This window comes from Chionomys nivalis, chromosome 3 (genome assembly GCF_950005125.1).
Source record: "Chionomys nivalis chromosome 3, mChiNiv1.1, whole genome shotgun sequence".
In the NCBI taxonomy this organism is placed as follows: domain Eukaryota; kingdom Metazoa; phylum Chordata; class Mammalia; order Rodentia; family Cricetidae; genus Chionomys; species Chionomys nivalis.
In genome coordinates, this window is record NC_080088.1 from 120291120 (window position 1) to 120314414 (window position 23295).

Sequence of the window (23295 nt, forward strand, 5' to 3'; positions counted from 1 at the left end):
GTTTGTATTATTCCAACTTGTTTCATGTGTTTTGATATGTCCAATATTAGCAAACATCTTCCTGTATGGTAGGAATGTGTTTTTGTTTGGGGGCACTTCACAAACTCCAGCTAGAGTAACCCGACAGAGAGTACTAATCAAGTGGGGCTGTCAGGAGTGCAGTCCTGAGTTTGGATCCCTAGAAACCATATCATATGGTGGCACACATATGTAATCAAGTGCTGGGAGAAAGAACCAGCCAATCCATGAAGCTTACTCATCAGCCAGTCTAGCCCAACTGATGAGCTCAAAGTTCCATGAGAGACAGACTGAGGAAGAAGACACCAGCTATCTACCTCTGAACTGTACATGGCATGCACACATGACACAGACATACAAGAACATTAAATTCACTATACTATTGTTCATTTTATTCCTACTTGTCTTGTTCAATTATTGAATGAGGGACATTTATCTTTAGTTATATTTGTGGGCTTTGTTTTCTTCTCTGTCTACCAGTTTTAATTTGAAGATCTTTTATCATATATGAATAGGCATTTAGGAGGCCCAATGAGATGACTCTGCTGCAAGTCCAGCTACCTGCATCCCATGTGGTAGGATGAGAGAACTGGTCACAGCAAGTTGTATGTGTGCGTGCACACCCGAAAAGAAATATAAAATAAAGACACAGGGGAATATTATTAATTATGAATACTTGGTCTTAGCTTAGGCTTGTCCCACCAAGCTCTTTTAACCTAATTTAACCTATTTCTAATCATCTACATTTTGCCTCAGTGCTTCTTACCTTTCTTTTGTGTCTGTGTGTCTGTCTGACCCCTGGTGTCTCCCTGTTGTCTCCTTTTCGGTCTAAATTCCTCCTCCTCCTTACTCTCCCTGCATAGAACTCCCACCTGTATCTCCTCCCTTGCTATTGGACATTCAGTTTTTTATTAGACCAATCAGGTGCCTTAGGCAGGCAAGGTAAAACAGCAAGACATCTTTACATAATTAAACAAATGTAACATATCTTTACATGGTTAAATAGTCCATGACATGAACAAGCGCAATATATCTTTACATAATTAAACAAATGCATCATAACTTTATATAGTTAAACATTCTGCAACAATATTCTCTTATAAAAGTTAACACTCAGGGCTATGTTCTCTGTCTGTGCATTTCCACAGACAGAGAACTCTATCTCCCCATTGATGAGTATAAGCATCATGCATCTTTTCTGAGTCTTTTAAAGTTTTTATTTATTATTTGCCCCTCCCCCTCCCCAGTCAGGGTTTCTCTGTGTAGCTTTGGCTGTCCTAGGATTTGGTCTGTAGACCAGACTGGCCTCAAACTCAGGAGAGAGATCCATACCTTCCCCTACTGCCTGAGTGCTGGGACTAAAGGCACGTGCAACCACTGCCTGGCTTGCCCTTTTAACTTTTTTCTGCGTATGTGTAAGGGTGCACATGTGTGGAGGCTAGAGGTCAATATTAAATGTCTTCCTTTATTATTCTCCACTTCTATCTCGGATTAGGCTGGACTGGCTGACTAGACTTCTGGAAATCCAACTGTCTCTGTCTCTTAGTTGTGCTGCACCCAGTTTTTATGTGGGCTCTGGGGATTTGAACTCAGGTCCTCATGTTTGTGCAGAAGCCACTTTAGGGGTTGAGCAATATCCCAATCCAGGTTTTTCTTTTCTTTCTTTCTTTCTTTTTTTTTTTCCCTTACAGGTTTTTGAGACAGGGTTTCTCTGTGTCCCTGGCTGTCTTGGACCTCATTTGTGGAAGTCCATGGCAGAAAGAGGCATCAGATCCCCTACGACTGGAGTTACAGATGATTCTAACTGAACCCAGGTCCTCTGGAAGAGCAGTCAGTGCTCTTATCCACTGAGCCACCTCTACAGACACAAACAGCTATTTTTTTTAAATTTTTCTAAAGAAAGTCTTACTATGTAGCCCTAGGTGGCCTGGAACTTACCATGAAGACCAGGCTGGCCTCAAACTTGCAGATATGGGTCTGCTTTGCCTCTTAACCACACTCAGCTCAAGTGCTGCTACTTTGATTTGGTTTGAAGGATTTCCTTTAAAAGGTGTTTTTTTTTTTTTGTTTTTTTTTGATTCATTTCTTTATAATGTATACAGTATTCTGCCTCCATGTATTCCTGCAGGCCAGAAGAGGGCACAAAATTCATTACAGATGGCTGTGAGCCATGATGTGGTTGCTGGAAATTGAACTCAGGACCTCTGAGCCATCTCTCCAGCCCCTTTAAAATTTCTTAAAAGGAAATTGGAGACAAATTCTTTCAGGTTCTGTTATCTAAAAATATTTTTTCTTCATTCCTGAAAGATATTTTTTTTGCCATAGAATCTTAGTGATGAGCTTGTCTCTAATGTCTTGACATTGTGTTTTTCTTTTCTAATGATGAACTGAGTTGTCATCTTCGTCTTTCCTTCTCTGTAGATGACCCCGCCTCTTGCCACTTTCTGGATTTCCTTTTCTAACTGGTTCTGAGCTATTACATGCAGGTTGTGCTGTACCTTGAGGCACTGTAAGTCCAGCTTCTTGTGTTTGGAGTTTACTGAGGCTCTTGGATCTGTGAATTCTGGTGTTCAACAACTCTAAAAATATATGGCAATGACCTCTCTCACCTTTATGTAGCTGGGGATGGGTGAGGCAGGGGTCTCAGTATGTGATCCTTTTGTGACAACTTCCTGAGGGAGTGGTATGACAGGTCTCTGCTTTTCAGTGATGCTCTTTCCTGCTTCCTTTTGGGCAGTCTCTATTTCTTCATTTTTAGGTCCACTATCTTCTCTGCAATGTCTAAGAGCTGATAGTGCCATCCAATCCAGTGTATTATTTAACTTCATTCTGCAACTTTGATTTGGGGGTTGGAGAGATGGCTAAGTGGTTAAGAGCATTTTCTGCTCTTAGAGGATCTGGGTTTGGTTCCCAGTAGCCACAAAAGCAGCTCACAACTGTCTATAACTACAGTTCCAAGGGGATCCAATCCCTTCTTCTTACTTCTTTGGGCACCAACCATGCACATGGTGCACAAACATACAGTGTAAGCAAGTACTTATACACATAATCTAAAAAAAACTTCAGTTGATCTGGGTCTTTAATCAAACATTTTCTGTATATGAAGAATATAATCACATCTGTCTTACTTCTTTGATTACTCTAACATCTGTGTGTTGATATGATCAATCTCAGCCAGGTAATGCCTTCTTTCTTTGCCTTTTTGCTGATACTGTGTATTTAACCTCATCTGACCACTTTTGTTCTTCATTTATGTGGTACTTGAGATAAACCCAGGGCTTTGTGAGTGTGAGGCAAATGGTCTACCACTGAGTTCCACCTGCTGTCTCTGCTGCTTCAAGACTTTTACACGCATGCTGGCTACTTGGTATTTTCATATCGCTATATATTTTTGTCTAATTTCTCACTTGCTCAGTTGTTGTTCTGGTGCTTATGGAGTGATGTAAAGCAGCACTTGGTCTTGGAGATTACTTCTATCACTGAGTACTCTACATGTTTTACAGACCTAATCAGATGACCATTTGATCAGACAATAATCAGATGCCATGTGAATGATAAATTGTTCCAAGCTGGCTACTGGGAACAGACATTTTCTTCAGATACTGTCACATAGTTTCCTCACATGCATGGATCCATACTCTCTCAGATCTCTCTTTGACTCAGGGAATGCTTTTGCTGCATGGTATAGAAGCTTGAGCCAGGAAACAGGGATCACTCATTGTGAGTCAGAATTGCTTTCCTTTGCTGTCTGCAGAACCCTATCTTGAAAACGTCACTTTTTGTATTTTGTATGCAAACACACACACAGAGACCAATAATAACAATAATAATAATAATAAACAAATCTAGACTATTCAGTTTTCTAATTCTAACATTTATCTGCTTATATATATTTGGGATCTTATATTTATTTTTAGATCTACCAAAAGATCTAAATGAAAGACTAATTTAACTATCCAACCCCATCGGTTCTAGGGGAATTTTTTTAATATTTATTTATTTATTATGTATACAATGTTCTGTCTGTGTGTATGCCTACAGGCCAGAAGAGGGCACCAGACCTCATTACAGATGGTTGTGAGCCACCATGTGGTTGCTGGGAATTGAACTCAGGACCTTTGGAAGAGCAGGCAATGCTCTTAACCACTGAGCCATCTCTCCAGCCCCCTTCCAGCCCCCTCTAGGGGAACTGTTATAGTGACTGGATGTTGGACAAACTGTTACTTCTTGCTTCTAATTAGGTCTATAAAACAACAATAAAACATAAAAAAAACAAAAAAAATCCTGTACATGACATTTTAAAATGAATTTCTTTTGCCACAACACCTATGGTAATTTTCAATGAACGGTTCCACCTCTCTGTACCTAACATTCATTAGGTCTCATGACAGCGCTAATCACCTGAAAGGCTGGGACGTCTAGACTGGTGATGCAGTGCATGGAAACATGTCTGCAGCCAGGGGAACACACAGACTGCCTCTTCCCTGTGGGCATGCTTTGGGAAGATGTGCAGTAATCTGAGTTTTCAAATCCACTTATGACTATAATAACAGTAAGTACATTTGTTATGTCCACACTGCTTCTCTGACTCTCGTGACAGCTGGGTAACTTTACAAGAATCTTTATTTACATCTCTGCCCTGGGGCCAAGCTTCCACTACTCTGGCACATCAGCACATCCTGACACTCTGGACTGGAAAGCTGCCAGCTGCCTTTCTGGTCTTACTGGAGGCACAGTCATTACACAGCCTCTCTATGAAGATGGGAGAATGAACCTGGGTGCTGAGGTCAGTGCTAGCCAGGTGTAGGGACTATTTAGCTCTTTCAATTTATTATTAGCTGAAAGCTACTAAGAACTCTACCTTTAGACCTCCCTCCTCTTCTCTTACAGCTATCCTTTCTACTTCATTTCTCTCTCTCTCTCTCTCTCTCTCTCTCTCTCTCTCTCTCTCTCTCTCTCTCTCTTTTGTTTTTCGAGACAGGGTTTCTCTGTGGTTTTGGAGCCTGTCCTGGAACTAGCTCTGTAGACCAGGCTGGTCTCGAACTCACAGAGATCTGCCTGCCTCTGCCTCCCGAGTGCTGGGATTAAAGGCGTGTGCCACCACTGACCGGCCTCTACTTCATTTCTTATATATGTATTATGTAGATGTGTTGTGGGATATTTGTTTACATTGTGAAGATGTGTTTGTCTTGCCTTACCTGCCTAAGGCACCTGACTGGTTTAATAAAGAGCTGAATGGCTGGTAGGCAGTAAAGAATAGGTGGGACTTCTGGGCAGAGAGAGGAACTCAGGGTTAGAATCTGCACAGCAGGAGACACTAGCAAGACATTGAAGAAGTTGGACATACATTATGGAGGATAGGTAACTGGTCATGTGACAGAACATAGAATAATACAAATAGTTATACTTAAGTTCTAAGAGCTAGTTGAGAACAAGCCTAAGCTAAAGGCCAAGCTTTCATAATAAGAGATCTCTGTGTCATTATTGGGGAGCTGGCAGTCCAAACAAAGTCTGATAAGAAAGTCCAACAACATACATGTATATAAATCTAGATTCCACATATGAGGGAACAATATGACATTTGTCTTTCCTATTCCAGCTGATTCTGATGAACTGTGTCTAAAGGCACAGCAAAGGAAGTCAACAAGAATATATACCAAGAAGGCAGAAAGGGTGTATTGTGGGAAAGAGAGGACTGGAGTGGAAGGTCACTGGTGACAGAGGAGAAAGTAGAGTGAGAATATACATAGGAAAGGGTACAAACCCATTTATTTGCATGTAATAAAAATAAAAGCAGCATCAGAAAAAATAGGAGCTGGAGAGAGTTCAGCCATGAAGAGCGTGCACTGCTCTCGTAGAGGACTTGTGATCACTCTCCTGGACTTTAGCAGCTCATGGCCACTGTAACTCCAGCTCCAGGGAGCCAATCAACACCTGCTTCTGGCCTCCTCAAGCACATGTACTCATACGAACACACCCATAAACATAAATATATAGTGAAACTCTTACAAAGAAACAAACTGCCACACCCTGCTCCTTTAAAAAAAACTCTCTACCTTGAAGATGGGCATGGCAGCACAGGTTTATAATCTCAGCATACAGGAGGCTGAGGCAGGAGATTTTACAAATTAGAGAATAGCCTGGACTACCTAGAGGCCTTACTCCCCCCCCCCCCAAAAAAAGAAGCAAGTACCAGGGAGATGGATCAGCAGTTACAAATGTGTACTCTGTTCCGAGAGAACCTGAATTTGGTTTCTAGTGCCCAATGTGGGTGGTTAGTAACCTGTAACAACTCCAAGGAACTGAATGCTTCCTGGACTCTGCTGGGTACCTGTACTCACACAAACACGTTCCCCAACAAATACACGTCTGTACGTGTAATTTTAAAAGAGTACCTTACAGTAAAACTCCCGAACAAATCAACCAAGTAACCAAATGCATCTCTCACTGTCTTTCTGGCAGGTCCTGTTGCAGCACGTGAAGGAGTTATGGAGATGACCACTTCTACCAGGTCTTATGTAATTGACTTTGAGTTTCTCAGTTGCCTCAATCCTGCTCAAAATCAAGCCTTGTCTGATCATTAAGGGTCACTGCTGCATACACAGAGATCTGTGTAAGTGAAGTGGAGGGCTGTACACACTTGCTCAAGCTGGGAAGTGTTAGGATTGCTGGCCTGGCTTGGGCAGGCCTCTGTGACTGGAACCCAGCAATAGCTTGGTATACTCACACAGCTGACAGCAGATTCCAACTGTTTAAATACTGCCTTTGCAGAAGACTTCTGCCTTAGAACGCTGGGACTATTTTGAATTATGGGCTTTTATCCTCACTTACTTGGTAACTTATTAACTACGGACATCAAAGTGTCTGGCTAGACCTTGGACAGTCTGTTCTGTCTTCAAAGGTGATCACTCTCATTCCCCCAGCCCTGTCCCACCACCACAATCTTATTACTGCTGTGCAATAACGTAATATGATGCCAACACACCAAAATGTTATTACTGTACACGCCACTCAAATTGCACCCTGGCTATTTGCTTACTGAAATCAATGTTTTAATGATTACCATGGGCTATGAGACAGTTTAGCAGGTCAAGAGCTTGCTGTGCAAGCCTGATGATCTGAGTTTGATCCACATAAACATGGAGGGAGAGGATCAGCTCCACAGAGTGGTCCCTCCACATGCATGTTGGGGCACACTGCCACAAACACACCACTCACACACAAATACATACAATAAGAAAGTAAGAAAAATGACCAACAGAAGGAACTGGACATGGTGGTACAAGCCCAAAATGCCAGTAGTTAGGAGGCTGAGGCAAGAGGAGAGCAAGTTTGGATTAAAAGTCTGAATCAGCCAGTGTTACACAGTGAGATCTGTCTTAAAAAACAAAAAATAACCAAACCAATTATTTTTATTTCCACTTTATATAAACTATAACTGAACAGGAAGTAGTAGTAGGTCAAGTTATAGGAGGCAAATATCAGTTATTGATGCATACAGTCATCATTCAAGAGGAAGATAGAGGAGAACAGCAAGTTTGAGGCCAGTCTGGGCTACACAGCAAAGAAATCCTGTCTCTTGACCATCTGACCCACCATAGATGCATATTAGAGAAGAGGATGGTATTCTGATGAAGTAGCTGGAAATATTCTGGGGCCACAATAATGACAGCTGGGTTTTTTTGGGGGTGGGCAAGGGAAGGACAGTGTGAGACTGGGTTGAAGTTACTATGTAACCAAACATGTCCTTGAACTTATGAAGGATAACAGGAGTGTGCCAGCACACTCAGTTTATAATAGCTAGCCTTAACTGACTCACACTGGCCAGGCACTGTGCCAAGATGGTTCCTTCTTCAGTGCTGGGAATGGAACCTAAGTCTTCAGATGTGCCATGCAAACGTTCTACCACTGAACTGGAACTCTCCAGTCCAAGATATCTCTGTCTCTCTCTGTCTCTCTCTCTCTTTCTGAGACAAGGTTTCTCTGTGTAACAGTCCTGGATATCCTGAAACTCACAGAGATACAGAGATTCGCCTATTTAGTCTTCCTGCTGGGATTAAAGAAGTGTGCTACACTGACCAGGGCACGATTTCCTTCAATTTCCAGAGTAACCCTATAAGCAGGGGACTACAAATTCCTATGCAATTATTCATTATATTTTCGTAGCAAGATTCAAGTACCCCGCTTCAAAATCATTCAGAGTATTGTAGTCTGAACAGTAATATGATCACTATTAAGTTAAATTGGACTGAACAGTATACTCACAAGATTATTATCTGCAGTTTTAACTATAGGACCTGAACATGTGACTGACTGAATGCAGACAGTTTTAAATATTACAGGTAAGATTGTTTCCTTTTTCTACTCCCCTTAGACAGAGTCTCACTGTGCAGTCTTAGGACTGGACTAGTAAGCTGAACTTGAACTCACAGAAATACACTTGCCTGTGTTCTCCAAGTGCTAGGACTAAAGGTGTGTGCTACCACACCTGGCTTAAAATGGTATCACAGGAAATGAGCAGATGTGGCGAAGAGAAAGGGAGAGACAGATGGTCCTTCCAGATATCTGTGTAGTCAGGAGAGAAGAACATATGAAGGCACCATCTATCTGTGAAGATCAAATCCATGATGCAAGGAGAGGTGTCAGGATGAAGGCCTCCTTGGTGGCATCTTATATACTGGACTTTCAGCTTCTAGAACTAAAGTAAAGCTCTTCGCTGTCTAACCAGGAAGTCTGCGGCACTTTGTTAGGCAGTCCTAGCAAACCAGCACTAGCGCTACTGTGTTATCATCTCATGTCCCCTGCCTGACCTTTAGCTACTCACCAAACAAGACCTCTAGCCCCTCACCCCCAGAAAAATAACACAAAAGTCATAATACGAAACATGCAAAATAATAACAGCAACAATAGTACAAAGCAAGAGAGCCCCAGAACATTTAGTATGTATTTACATTCTCTGTGTGTGTGTGTGTGTGTGTTGTGTGCTGTACACAGGAACACATACCTATGTGAGCACCTGCGGAAGACAGAGGAAGTCTTCTGGCATCTTCCTCTATCATACTCCACCTCAGTTTTTGAGATGATCTGTTACTGAACATGGCTGTTTGGGCTAAGCTTACTGGATCTGCCTGTGTCCACCCCCCAAAGCCAGGGTTACAGGTACACACTGCCATGTGTGCTGGAGAGGCGAACAAAGATCATTCCACTTTCTTACCTACTGAACCATCTCCCCATCCACTTCTAGGACAGACACACCACTTTAGAGTCTTCCACGTACTAATGTGCTAAGGATAGCTTTCATATCACTGCATTATGCAGTTCCTCTGACCTGTGCGTGTGCGTGTGTACTGTCTCACTGCAGACAATGTCAGGTCAGCAACTTTCGACATGATGCTACGGTTTAATCCTGAGCTGAGTGGAATCCAAAGGTCAACTAATTAGTATCAAATAGATCATGGTCACGACAAGAGTTTATCATAACATTATAGCAGGAAGTTGTTTAACACACTGAATGTCTTAGTAAGACTTTAATAAGGCTGAAGTAGAGATCTAACTATATTTTTTCTTTGTTTAAAGGTAAGAATTAAATCATAAGAAATAAAATTTGAAAAAAGGAATAAAATTTGGGGAGATGCCTCAGTCAGTAAACCACACAAGCACAAGGACCTGAGTCCCAGATCCCCAGGAGCAGAGTAAAGGCCAGGTGCAGTAGGGTTATCTATAGCCCCAGTGTTAGGGCTGGAGACAGATGGATTCAAAGTGTTTACTGCTACTCAGGCTACCGAATTGATGTGTTCCAGGTTTAGTGATGGATTCTATCTTAAAAAATAAGGTAGAGTGCTGTTGAGGACTCCACCATAATATACCCCCCCACACACACATAACATGTACAGGCAACACAAACACCAAAAGCTTAGTAATTTGTGCTACTGCAGCTCAAAACCAGAGTGGGCACAACAGGCAGGTCAAGTGTTCTACACTGAGCTACACTCTTACCCCACCAATGCTTGGAAATAAACTCATGCTTTAGACTCTAAAGGATTTTCTGAGCAAAGTCCTTGGCCTGTTGTGGAAAACCTACTATGTGCCTTAGGACAAGGAGAAACATGGTATGCACAAGGCTCTGCATATTCAGCTGGCAACAGCACACATCTGGATCACCACTGTATTTAAGAGCGCCATGGTCAGGAAGAACTGTGGGATCAACAGCCAGACAGCACGACAACCTCAGGCTATTCTCTAGAGTAAACCTGTCATCCAAACCACAGCCTCTGCTGTTGGTTGTATAACCTCAATTTTGACTGAAATACTTCCCAAAATGTTTCTATCAAAGGGTATTATGAATCACTTAACAAACATTTATCTGAATGCCTCCAAGGAAGGCTATGAAATGACGCACTTGTATGTGCACACATCCTATATACATACATAACTAAAAAATAAATATTAAAAAAAAAAGAATTTTGGGATTCCCAAGGCTGTCATTTAAATCTGTCATTGTAGCTTGATTTTGATACATCTTTAACAAATTCTTGAAAGTTGAAAAAAATTAAAAGACTTTGAGTGGGTATACTAACATCAGACTCAGTAAAAGAGTAACAAAAATTGTTAGGAAGGTATAAACAGTGGTTCTCAACCTTCCTAACACTGCAACCCTTTAATACAGTTCCTCATGTTCAGGTGACTCCTCCAACAATAAAAGTATTTTCATTGCTACTCCATAACTGTAATTTTGCAATTGTTGTGAATCATAATGCAAACATTTTGGAGACAGAAGTTTGTCAAAGGGATCTTGACCCACAAGTTGAGAACCACTGATACAGAGGGATAATTTACAAAGGTCAGTCCACCAGGAAATACACAACTACAATTATATAGAAAATGAAAAAGAGAAACCCAGAGACTGGAAGAAAGAAAAAATGTTTTGCAAGTATGTAACCAGTAAAGACATCTTCACAGTATGTAAAGAACTCTTAAATTCAACACTAGGAAGATAAAAATGGGGAGAGGGACTCAGTGTAAGTATGGCATGCTTATGACCCTGGACTTGACCCCCACGGGGTGGGGGGGCACAAAAATCTACATGGATGACAAAACACGTGAAAAGATGGGGGACACAGTAAGTCACTAAGGAAATGCAAGCCAAAGCTATAATGAGGTAGCACTTTATACCTATAGGATCACAGAAGAATGACGACAATGGGTAACTGAAATGATGCTGAGGTTCTATCTTAACCCAGAGTGGCTACCATCAAGAAACAAACAACATACATAAGCCCAAATGCTTGGAAGGACACAGGTGGGAAAAGGAATACATTATGTGCGCCCAGCTGGTGGGAATGAAAATTAATTCCAATGCCATGGAAATCAGGATGCAGGTTCTTGAAAAGAAAAAAAAAAAAGAAACTGCAGTAAAATCCTGATAATCACTTCTAGTTACAGAGTCAAAGGAAGCTAAGTCAGCATGCAACAGAGAAACCCCATACCAATGTGTGGTAATAGGCAAGTCATGCATTTCCTTTGATGTTTTTTAATGAACCAACGGAGTACACACACACACACACACACACATACACACACACACACAATTTAGCCATAAAGGAAAATGTGTACAATGCTGGTGAGAATATAAAGTGGTACAGATGCCTTGGAAAACAGTGGCAATTCTTAAAATGTTAAATCAAAGAATTACCATATCATCTAGTATTTCTGCTACTGAAGAGAAATAAAAATGTACTCTCACACCAACACTTATACATAAGCATTCACAGCACTGTTATTCGTAACAGCCAAAACAGCAGCAGCACAGACAGCCAGAAAAGCTACTCAGCAATACAAAGAAGTGAAATACACTAACAGGTGTGGATGCTGTTAAAAACACAGCAATGAAAGCAGACAATGACAAGGGGTCACATCCTAAGAAATCACGGCTGGGGTGTCCTGAGCAGGCACATCTCGGGAGATGAGTAGTTATTATGGATCGGGAAGTTGGAGCTCTGTGAGTTCAAGAGCAGTCTGGTGTACACAGCAAACTCCAGGACAGCCAGGGCACAGCATAGTGAGACCTTGTCAAACAAAGAAACAAAATGGGCAGGAGAGATATCTCAGATGTTAAAAGCACTTGTTGCTCTTGCACAGAACCCAAGTTCAGTTCCCAGCACCCATATGAAGGCTCACATCTATCTGTAGCTCTGATGTCTTCTTCTGATCTCCCAGACACAAAAGTAGTGCTCCAGTCTTCTCACTGTAAACCAGGAGGTTCACCAAAGAGATCCTTAACACCTATACAACAATTGTTACTCTCTTTAATACAATGCTAAGATTTGCCCAATCTTGAACTGGTGCGATTTTCTGGAGCAACATGTAGTAGGAAGAGACAGTCATGTATTTCAACTTTTAAATGTTTATCTTTAAACAAATATAATTCACACGGGTGGGGAGAGGGTGCGTGCATGATGTATATGTAGGCATGTGTGCCATGGTGCGAGTGGAGGTCAGAGGACAACTTTGCACAGTTGGTTCTCTCCTTCCTTTTACATGGATTCAAGGGATCTTGCTGTGGGATAATGCTTTTGTACACTGTAGGGGGAGGGCCTGCTTGTTTGACCCGGCTACCTGGCTAGCTTAGCCCCAAAATAACCACGCAGAAATTGTATTCATTAAAACACTGCTTGGCCCATTAGCTCTATCTATTTACTGGCTAACTCTTATATTAATTTAACCCATTTCTATTAATCTGTATATCACCACGTGGATGTGGCTTACCGGCAAAGATTCTAACCAGCGTTTGTCTCAGGTGGAGGATCCATGGCTTCTCCTCTGACTCTGCCTCCTCTCTCCCAGCATGCCATTTAGTTTTGCCCGCCTACCTAAGTTCTGCCCTATCAACAGGCCAAGGCAATTTCTTTATTCATGAACCAATGTGAGCAACACATAGACAGAAGGACCTCCCACACCAGTACACTGTAAAGATATGTCACTTATATTGGTTTAATAAAACACTGACTGACTAGTAGTCAGGCAGGAAGTATAGTTGGGGCAACCAGACTAGGAAAATTCTGGGAAGAGGAAAGGCAGAGATGCAAACACCAGCCAGATGTAGAAGTAGTAAGATGAAAATGTCTTACTGAGAAAAGGTACCAAGCCACATGACTGAACAAAGACAAGAATTATGGATTAATTTAAGCTGTAAGAGCTAGTTAATAATAAGCCTAAGCTAATAGGCCAAATGGTTTCTAATTAATATAAGCCTCTGTGTGTTTCTCTGGTACTGAAAGACTGTGGGACTAGAACCAGGTGGGACATAAACTTGTGTCTACAGGATCTGACTTGAATTTCTGAGCTGGTGTAACAAGTGCCTTTATTTGCTGAGTCACTTTAACTGGCCCTAAATATTTTATCTTAATAATAGAGTTCAACCAAAGGTGAAGAAAAGATACAAAAATGTTAACAGCTCACATGTCCAACAAAAACAGCATGAAGAAATGAATTACTAAACACTAATATGATGACTACAGAAAATACTTGGGGTGTTGTGATAAAAGAATCAGTATATAAAGGAACTTTCTAAATGTACACAACTCTGTGTATATGTGTGTGTATGAAAGAAAAGGTAATTTTCACTAATAAAAGTGGTAAGAGTTGTAACTCTAAAGATGGCTCTTTTTGTTTTAAATTGTAAGTCTTTTTAAATGTTGATACATGGTATAAGTGGTAATAAAAGATAAAATAGGGGTAAAAACACAAAATATGGATAATATCGATCACTTTGGTAAGGTTCTAAATTGCGATGGCTTCCTAAAAGTGATTAAGAATTGTGCCCTAGCTGGGCGATAGTGGTGCACACCTTTAATCTCAGCACTCAGGAGGCATTTCAGCACTCAGGAGGCAAGCTCAAGGACAGCATAGTCTACAGAGTGAGTTCCAGGACAGTTCAGGGCTACACAGAAAAACCCTGTCTCAAATAACAGTCTTTTTTTTTTTTTTTTTAAGATTTATTTATTTATTATGTACACAGTGTTCAGCCTCCATGTATGGCTGCAGGCCAGAAGAAGGCGCCAGATCTCATTACAGATGGTTGTGAACTACCATTTGGTTGCTGGGAATTGAACTCAGGACCCTCTGGAAGAGCAGTCAGTGCTCTTAACCTCTGAGCCATCTCTCCAGCCCCATACAAACAGTCTTAAACTGGGCATGGTGACACATGTCTGTCTTTAGTTCCAGTACTTAAGGAGGCAAAGGCAGGCAGGCAGATCTCTGTGAGTTTGAGGCCATCCTGGTCTAAGAGGGAGTTCCAGGACAGCCGAGGTTATATAGAGAGACTCTGTCTCAAAGTAAATACATACATAAATAGAAATGTGTCCTATTTTACTCTGCTGGAGAAACATCACACCAGAAAGCGATTCAGTGAAGGCAAGGGTTTATTTATCTGGCTCACAAACCCCATCACAGTCTATCACTGAATCAGGGTAGGGACTCTGAAGCAGGAACTGAAGCAGAACCAGAGGAGTGCTCCTCACTGGCTGGCCCTCCATGGCTTGTCAGCTGTTTTCTTATACAACCCAGGACCACTTGTACTATCTGCCCAGGGGTGGCACTGCCCTGGAAGGCTGTACCTTCCCACATCAATCACTAATCAGGAATATGCCCCACAGACTTGCTTACAGGCCAGTCTGATGGAGAAGTCATCTAACAGAGGCTCCCTGTTTCCCAGAGGAGTCTAGCTTGTGTTGACAAAACACCACCAACAACACCAAACAGAAAAGCCAACGAACCAGCCAAAGAGCTTAGGGCTTCTGTAGACATCTCTGTGGTTAAAACTTTAGTCAGTGTGTGTATATAGTGATACATCTTTCTTCTACAATGGCTATAATAAAGAACTGAAAGTCTGTGATTTCACAAAGTATCAACATCCAGACACATTAGGCAGTTCAAAACCCTTTTGCTGATATATTTATTATTCGTGCTGTTTCACGAAATTTTAACTTAAAATTTCCCAAGCAGCCTTTACTTTCATTTTCATATTTTGTGTGTATATGTGTTGTGTCTTTCTGAGTGTATACCATACGTGTCCTGGTGCCCTCAGAGGCCAGAAGAGGGTGTTGGACCCCTTAGAGCTGGACTTACAATGGGTTCTAGAAACCAAAGGATCAAGTGGAAGAGCAGGGAATGCTCTTGGCTGTTGAGCCATTCTCTCCAGGCCACAGCCTTCATTTTTAGTTGTGTCAGCCACACAATGATCTGAACTACACACCCACTATAGTTCCTTCAACTGAAGATTGTCTGAGAAGGGGACATCTGTCTGTCTTCTTTATGTTTTCTTCCTAGTCATATGACTGAGTGCTAGGATGAGTATGTAGTCATCAGGATCCAGTCTCAGCACTCCCAAAGGCAACAGGGAGAAAGAAGACTTGGTAATTTACCACACTCAACTCGAGTAACAGGGTGAGTTACATGAAATGGTTTCCGAAGGTTTAAAAAAAGTCTATTATTAGCAATTTGTTTTTTTCCCCCAAAATTTATTTATTTATACAGTATCCTGCCTGTAGGCAGGAAGAGGGCACCAGATCTCACTATAGGTGGTTGTGAGCCACCATGTGGTTGCTGGGAATTGAACTCAGGACCTCTGGAAGAGCAGTCAGTGCTCTTAACCGCTGAGCCATCTCTCCAGCTCCCTATTATTAGCAATTTGTAGGGATCAACCTATGCCAATGCTTTTGTATTAAGGGAAAATTAACTTCTGTAAAGATGCTAGTCACGAAGCAGTTCTTCAGGACAAGGAGAACTTTGCCAGCTCCGTGAGCACAGCTGCACTCTGGTTTACACTTTGATTTGGAGTTAGAGAAACAAACAAACAAACATAACAGTGACTATTATTCATTTTGCAGCATGTATTTTTTTTTTTTTGTATTCTGAATTGTCTTTCTTCTAACTTTTGATCCCCGTGGTACAGAAAAATCACTGTCAGCGCCCCTTATAACCTTCCCAATAAGCTCCATTTTTCTGAGTCACTCACTATCTGCAGACCTAGTTTTAAGCTATTAGTTTGTCCACATTTGCATTAATATGCTAAAGTCCTAAGTTTAACGTGTTAAACATGATTAACAGCAGTCAACCAAAGAACAAATATTAGAATTACCCACTGGAACTCAAGTCCTTACAAAACTCTTTTCTCTCCACAGAGCAAATTCCTTCTACCTGCAAATGAAAACAACCCCATGGAGAATATCTTACCTGAAACTACCATAGACTATCAGAAGAATGGATATCAGAAATGTCGACACTTGACTGGAATCCACCAGGGAATAGGCCCTAGAGAAATAAAGAGGACAAATATTAACTCACAGGCTGCAGGTGCTCAAGGAGTTCACAGTCCCTGTATTTACTAAGTGAGATGTATGGGTTAGCATTAGCAACACAAACCATTAAAACAAGATATGCTAGCTTACCACACGGGACACACCGAGAGCTTCATAGCATTGTTAATTAACATTCTTAGGATGTTAAAAGATAATGGTGTAAAAACTTCACCTCTGCATGATGATACATAACACATTTGTAACATCCACTACCAACTTAAACCTATTCCAATAAAAAAAATCTCAGTGCTTATGCTTTTATGTGTTTACAATGAATAACCAATAGTCTTTTGTTGGTTTGAATTAATGATAAGGTAAAAACTACATCTCTCCTCGATTCCTTTTCTTGTTTTCTAATGTCTACTGATTATTGTCATCTGGATGTGGTAAGGAGGATCTAAAACTAATTACTATCTTATACTTTGTATTCAATTGCCCGAAAAAACTGACATCTTCCTAATGGCTGCTTCTCTTCTGACCCGGATGGATGGCAGCCCTGCAATTTCATACCCTCACCTCCAGTCCCACTATCAATGCCTTAGCTCCCATGCTCAACTACGCAAACTCTTATTTTCAAGCATCTCCAGGAACTCACCATTCACACTACCCAGTCCTGGGCAGAACAGTATCTTTATCACCATTATTATTATTTCTCTTTTTTATTCAGCAAAAAGAGTTCTCTCTATGTAGCCCTGACTGTCCTGGAACTGACTACTGTAGATCAGGCTGGCCTCAAACTCAGAGATCCTTCTGCGTCTGTCTCCCAAGTGTTGGGAATAAAGGTGTGCACCACCAGATAAAGATTCTGTTGTGTTGAGGGCTGAACTCAATACATTGTAAGCATTTGAAATAAGTGCTCTATCACTCAACGACATTCCCAGCACACTAATTCTGACAATTTAATGATGCGTATGAGCCAGGTATTCTGAGAGTGAGCCACTTGGGGAATGAGACTTCTTCCCTTTTTCCCCTCAACCTAAGTGAACGTAATTGTGGGCAGTGCTGCAGAGGAGAAAGAACAGACATTGCATGTAAGGGTAGCAGGTGGACCCCCTCTAAGAATGGGGCGGAAAGAAGTGAATGAAACACATAATCTACAATAAACAGGATCTGGTTGAGTGTGGGAACCAAGAGAGGACAACCTGGGGATGATTCCCAGGTTTCTACTGAGCATCTGAGTTGTATTACTCAGAAAAAGAGCAAAACAAAGGTAGGAGAGTCAGAGCGAAGTTTTGAGTACACTGACAGCAAGATGTACACATGCAGAAGCTTATCGGCTTCCTCTAAGTGAGTCCTCAGGTGTGCACGAGTGTGTCTTAACAGCAGTGGGAAACTGCCAGAGATGACGGTGGCCTGAGGACCTTCCAAATCTGAACATCAGTTAGGAGGACCACAGGAAAGAAAATCAAAATGGAGAAAGAGAAGGAGTCAAGGACAGCTGTCACTTTAATGAGGGAGCAGGGTTAGATTATGCTGAGCTTTAATCCTGTGGTCATTGGGGGCTGGCTACCCAATCTCTTTACACATCATTTTCCCATCTGCAAACAGCAGCACTCTACAGAGCTATCACTGGTTAAGATGAGCAGGTCACAGGATATAGCACATTTACTCAATGTTGTCCGTGTCACATGGAGCGGTAACCTCAACAAAGAGTGTTCTAACGAAGCGATGAATATCAAATAGGAACTGGTAAGAAATTCAAGTTAAGAAAAATAGAGCTAAGACTCCCTCCCTCCCTCCCTCCGTCTCTGTGTGTGTGTGTGTGTGTGTGTGTGTGTGTGTGTGTGTGTGTGTGTGACAGGAGAACAGAATTTCAGTTTTATAAAGATGGGAGATACTCCACCCTTTCTGCATGCTGACTGTACTTCCTAGCGAGGAGGAAAGGCTGTATATATGTCCTCTGATCTTTAGTTAGGTATGGTGGTGCACACCTGCAATCCTAGTACTCACTTCAGATGTGGAAGTTCAAGAATCAGATGTTCAAGACCATCCTTGGCTACAAAGTGAAGTCTGATCTACTGGAGATGCTCCCAATGCCATGCCCCCATTCAAAGCATACAATAAAAACTTCATGTTAAGACATAAGGGTCCACAGGCAGTGTATCTTTAGAAATAATCATTACATTTATTTATTTATTTATTTATTTATTTATTTATTTATTTACTTTTGTGTGTATGTGTACACATAGGTATGTGAGACCCTTAGGGTACAATTTTTTCATTCCATTATGTGGGTTCTGGAGATCATCTCTGGTCATTGCTTATCAGCAGCCAGTGCCTTTACTTGCTGAGTCATCTGGCCAACCCTGCAGTCAATTTCTGAGCAGTAGCTATTATAGATATATCAAACACTTATGGGTATTTAAAACAAACAAAGTTTAGTCAGAAGTTCATAGCTTAGATGGCTCCAACCTTAAGTAAATCAAACCCTGATAGCATATTACCCAATCTGAAACTGTCAGCTAATGTCTAACTGGGGCTTTCCACTTTAACCAATAAAAACTTTTTTTTGTTTTGTTTTTGGAAACACCTTATTTAAACCAGATGTGGTGATTCATGCCTGGAGTCCCAGCACTTGGAAAGGGAGTCAGGAAAATCAGGAGTCTAAGGTCATTTTTAGTTACCTAGAGAGTTCAATGACAGCTTGGCTAGAAAATGTCTCAAAGATATTAGCTTGTTTTTGAGAGAAAGTCTGTGTATCCCTGGCTGCTCTGAACTCCCCGTGTAGACCCTCTTGCCCACCTGAACTGTCATCAGTGGGGCTCCCAGATTAAATGAGACATTAAAAGACCTAAACCCATCCTTTGATAAGTAAAATATGCATTCTTAAAATATAAAATGCTTCAGGGGGAAAAAAAAGGTAAGAGAGACCTAAACCAAAACAACAGCAACAACAAAACCAGGGGGAAATAGTTAAGTTAGAATAACAAGTACAGAGAATTTTATTATGGTCTTCCACTTTTTGCATATGTTTGAAAATTTCAATAATAAAATTTTGTTTTTAGAGTCATGACTGAGATGATGGCTTGGTGAGTAAAGGTGTCTGCAGCCAAGCCTGTTAACATGAGTTCAATCCCCATGTCCCCTATGGTGGAAGGAGAACCTACGCCTACAAGCTGTCCTCTGACTGTCCACAAACATAGACTCACATAATGAAGTTTTAAAAAGAAAAAAAAATCTAATTTGATTACTGCTAGTTCTCTCTTCTTTCTTATTGGGGATTGAACCCAGGACGCGATACATGCCAGGCAAGCACACAGAGCCACAGCCCTACGCTGGCAAAACCTAAGGCAAAGTCTTTGATTATAATTAGAAGTATGAGGGTTGGCAAGACAGCTAAGCTGGTAAACTAGACCCAAATTCAGGTCCCTTGAAAGAACAGCCTGAGCTCTTAACTGCCAACTCCCTCACCGATCCTGGTTGTTGTCCCCACCCCTATCCCTTATGGACAAAAACTGGACCTGTTTCAAATTCTACTCCAGCTGACGGAGTGATGCCTCAGCACTTTAGAGTACTTGATACTCTCTAGAGGATCTGGGCTAGGTGCCTAGCACCTAAGGGGTGGCAGTGGGTCCAGCGGATCCGATGTCTTCAGACCTCTGTGGGCACCAAGCACACGTGTGATGCACATACATAAACGCAGACAAAACACTCGTACACATAAAATACATAAAACTATAAAACTTCTGCTAGAGCAAACTACTCTGTGCACAGACTCTTGAAAGCTGTACTCGGGCTGCAAACTTATGAGAGTGGAGCAGGGAATGAAGTGCACGTGCGATGTGACAGGCCGTACCACACTGCCTACAGAGATGGCACACCATTTTGCACTCGCACCAGAAATGGATTCAAATTCCTGTTCCCTTAAACTCTGCCAAGGCTGCCATGCTTGAAAACTGCTATGCTAGTATGATTTACATTTGCACTGAATTTCTGATGTAGTTACAATTTAAAATTTGGTTGAAAATGAGGTTAGGCAGCGGCTTGTATGGTTTTTGTAGGTGTTTTAGAAAGCAGTTTAAAATTGTTCTTTTTCCCTGACTAGAGATGTAACAAAGTTCTCCTCGGGGCTGGCTTTCTGATGGTGGTTTAAGGCAATGACTTGGCTTTTGTAGTCTTGTCTTTTTGAAGCATACTGTTATTATTTAAAGGTAATGATAACTCAGACAGGCAGGCAGGAGAAAGGGGGTGGGAAATAGACAGCTCTGTCAAAAAAACGGGTGGGTGGTTGAGGAATTCTAGGAAATTTTGTCCAGCAATCTTATTCCAGAGCCTCTTCCTGCCCTCCATCTCAGACTGTCAGAGAATTCTTGTACCCTGAGCCCTTTGGTGGGTCTGTTCCCAAAGACTCTGAATGTACATTAAAGAAAGAACTATGCTGTTTTCTGAAATAAACAAATCCTTATGAAATGTGAAGCAATTACATACATTTGAAACATGCCCAAATCAGGTTGGCCTATTATATTTTACACAGACGGGAAAACTTGGCCAGTGACGTCTTGATGCCTGTTAGGCGCTGATATTTGAGGCTAAGTATAAAAAGCATGGATTCTCTAATCCTATCCCACCAGGCCTTTGCTTTAATAGACAAAGCCAAGAAGTACTCTAATATCCAAGACGTTGTTGTGCATCCTAAGAATGTCAGGACCATGCTGGACTTTAGAAACTTGGGCAGTTAAAATCTATTTCGAGCTGCTTTACCAGCGAGTGTGTGTAACACTAAAAAGTCCTGCTAAGCCAAAACACAGAGAGCACTATTGAGTAATGTGTCCCACGCATCACTACAATGAAAAGCATTCTTGTCCAACAACAAACCCAGTCCTCCTATTCCAGCTCTGAAGAGTGCTGCCTCAGACCAGCCACCCACTTTTCAGCTGTGTGACGAATTACACTCCTAAAACTGAGGACTCTGAAGTTAAGCTTTTATTTGGTAAGTGGGAGTTTATGACATTTACTCTATTAGAAATGGAGTAACTTGATTATATATAAACCTGTAATTAGAGAACTTGGGATGTGGAGGCAGAAGTTCAGGACCCGTCTAGACCAACTAATACCATCTCAAAACAAAACAAAATACCCCAAGATGTTGAAAAGTTTAAAATATTTGTTAATTTATTTAAAATAAAATTACTGTATGTGAACATAAATAACACCTTTTCTGAACAACACAAAACTAAAAAGGGCCTTCTTTCACACCTTTGTAAGCTTCCCCATGTCTGACCTGGAACACAGCTGGATACTCTGTGTGTATACTTCACACACTGTCACATGTCAGGCTTGAACTCTATGGGAAAAACCCAGCCAAAAAATCAGGCATGCAGTGGGTATTTAAACAACTTTTTCAAATAATGGGGGTGAGACAGTTTTCTCTGATGTTCATAGGGTGATTTGTTGCTTTTTATTTATTAAGACAGGGTCTCACTAGCAATTTTAGGTTAGCCTTGAAATCACAATCCTCTTGCCGCAGCCTCTGGGATTGCAGGCATGAGCCACCACACTTGACTAGAGCAATTTTCTTAAAAGTGAGGAGAATTGAAACTCTGTTAATACAATAACCACAATGACAAGAATAGATTACATCTGAACTGGATGGCCTATTTTGTACTTTGGATAATGTTTTTATCCACAGAAGGTTTTGTAAGATGATGCAAGCAATATATAAGCTATTGCTGCACTAAATTCATACAGTTCTGAAAGTTGTTCAGTTTTCATTATACAATATTTGAAAATTCCTGTTAATGCCATTCCTGAAGCTGGTGGCAGTAGATAAAAATCCCCCAAATTTCTAATTTCTATTAGAAAGCTCAAATTTTACCATTAGCCAGGCTTATTTTGCTTTGAAGAACTGATAGCTTGATTAACTTTAGTGTGTCCACTGTATTCTTTCAAGTAAAAATGGCATCTTCCCCAAAAGAAGATAAAGTTTCCCCCAGCTAAAGATGAGCACGACACTGTCATATGCACAGACGCTTGTGGGAACTTCCCACTTTCTCGTTAAAAAGAGTACAAGGATTGAGACTTACTTAAGGAATCTTTACTGCTTCATAAAGAACATTCTAAGATAAATTGGCTTTAAAAACAAAAACAAAAGTTGCATGCCCGCTGAATAACACCATGATTAGTACTATAGTAAGGTGCCACTGGGTTCTAGGGACCTAAATTTTTAGGTGCCACTGAGTTGTGAACCACACAGTGGGACTCTTCTGGTGGGTAGGTTAGTCCAAACAATGTAGGCCACTAACATCTACATTTTCAGGACATTTGTTCACGTTGTGTGTATATACGGATGCACATGTGTAGGAGTGCATGTGCCACAGTCTGGTATGAAGGTCAGTGGACAACTTGCAGGGGTTGGTGTTTTCCTTCTACCATGTATGTTCTGGAGAGAATTAACCAGAGGACCGAGGTCTGACTCCCAGTACTCACACAGTGGCATCTATAATTCCAGTTCCAGAGGATCTAGCACCCTCTGCCCTCCAAAGGCATAAGGCACACTCACGAAGCACAGACATACACGTGAGCAAAATGTTCAGACACATCAACAAGGCTAAAAATAAATTTTAATGATTAAAAAGATTGTTGGGCACGTCAGTAAGCAACTTTATCTGGTAAGCGATTTTTCAGCCCAAGCATTTTGTTGTTGTTCTTTTTGCTGTTTTTTTGTTTGTTTGTTTGTTTTGTTTTCTTTTAAGACAGGGTTTTTCTGTGTGGCCCTGAAGGTTAGGTTGGTCTTGAACTCAGATATCTACTGGCCTCTGCCTCCCAAGTGCTTGGATTAAAGGTGTGGTGGCCTGGCTAGCCCAATCATTTTGACTTAAACAATCTGTCTAACGTAATGCCCCCATAAAGGGAACCCTGACTGCTCTTCGGACTGGAGAGGGAAGGGGAAAGTAGTGGGGGGAGGGGGAGAGGAGTGGGG

General features: G+C 41.3%; 1 protein-coding gene across 1 annotated transcript in view; it reads right to left on the reverse strand.

Annotated features, from left to right (window-relative positions):
• Positions 1-23295, reverse strand: part of Sppl3 (signal peptide peptidase like 3) — a 105736-nt gene that overhangs the window by 32115 nt on the left and 50326 nt on the right. Inside the window, exon 2 of the mRNA XM_057763882.1 lies at positions 16252-16329. Coding sequence (XP_057619865.1) covers positions 16252-16329 — 78 coding nt within the window. The remainder of the gene's footprint in view (positions 1-16251; positions 16330-23295) is intronic.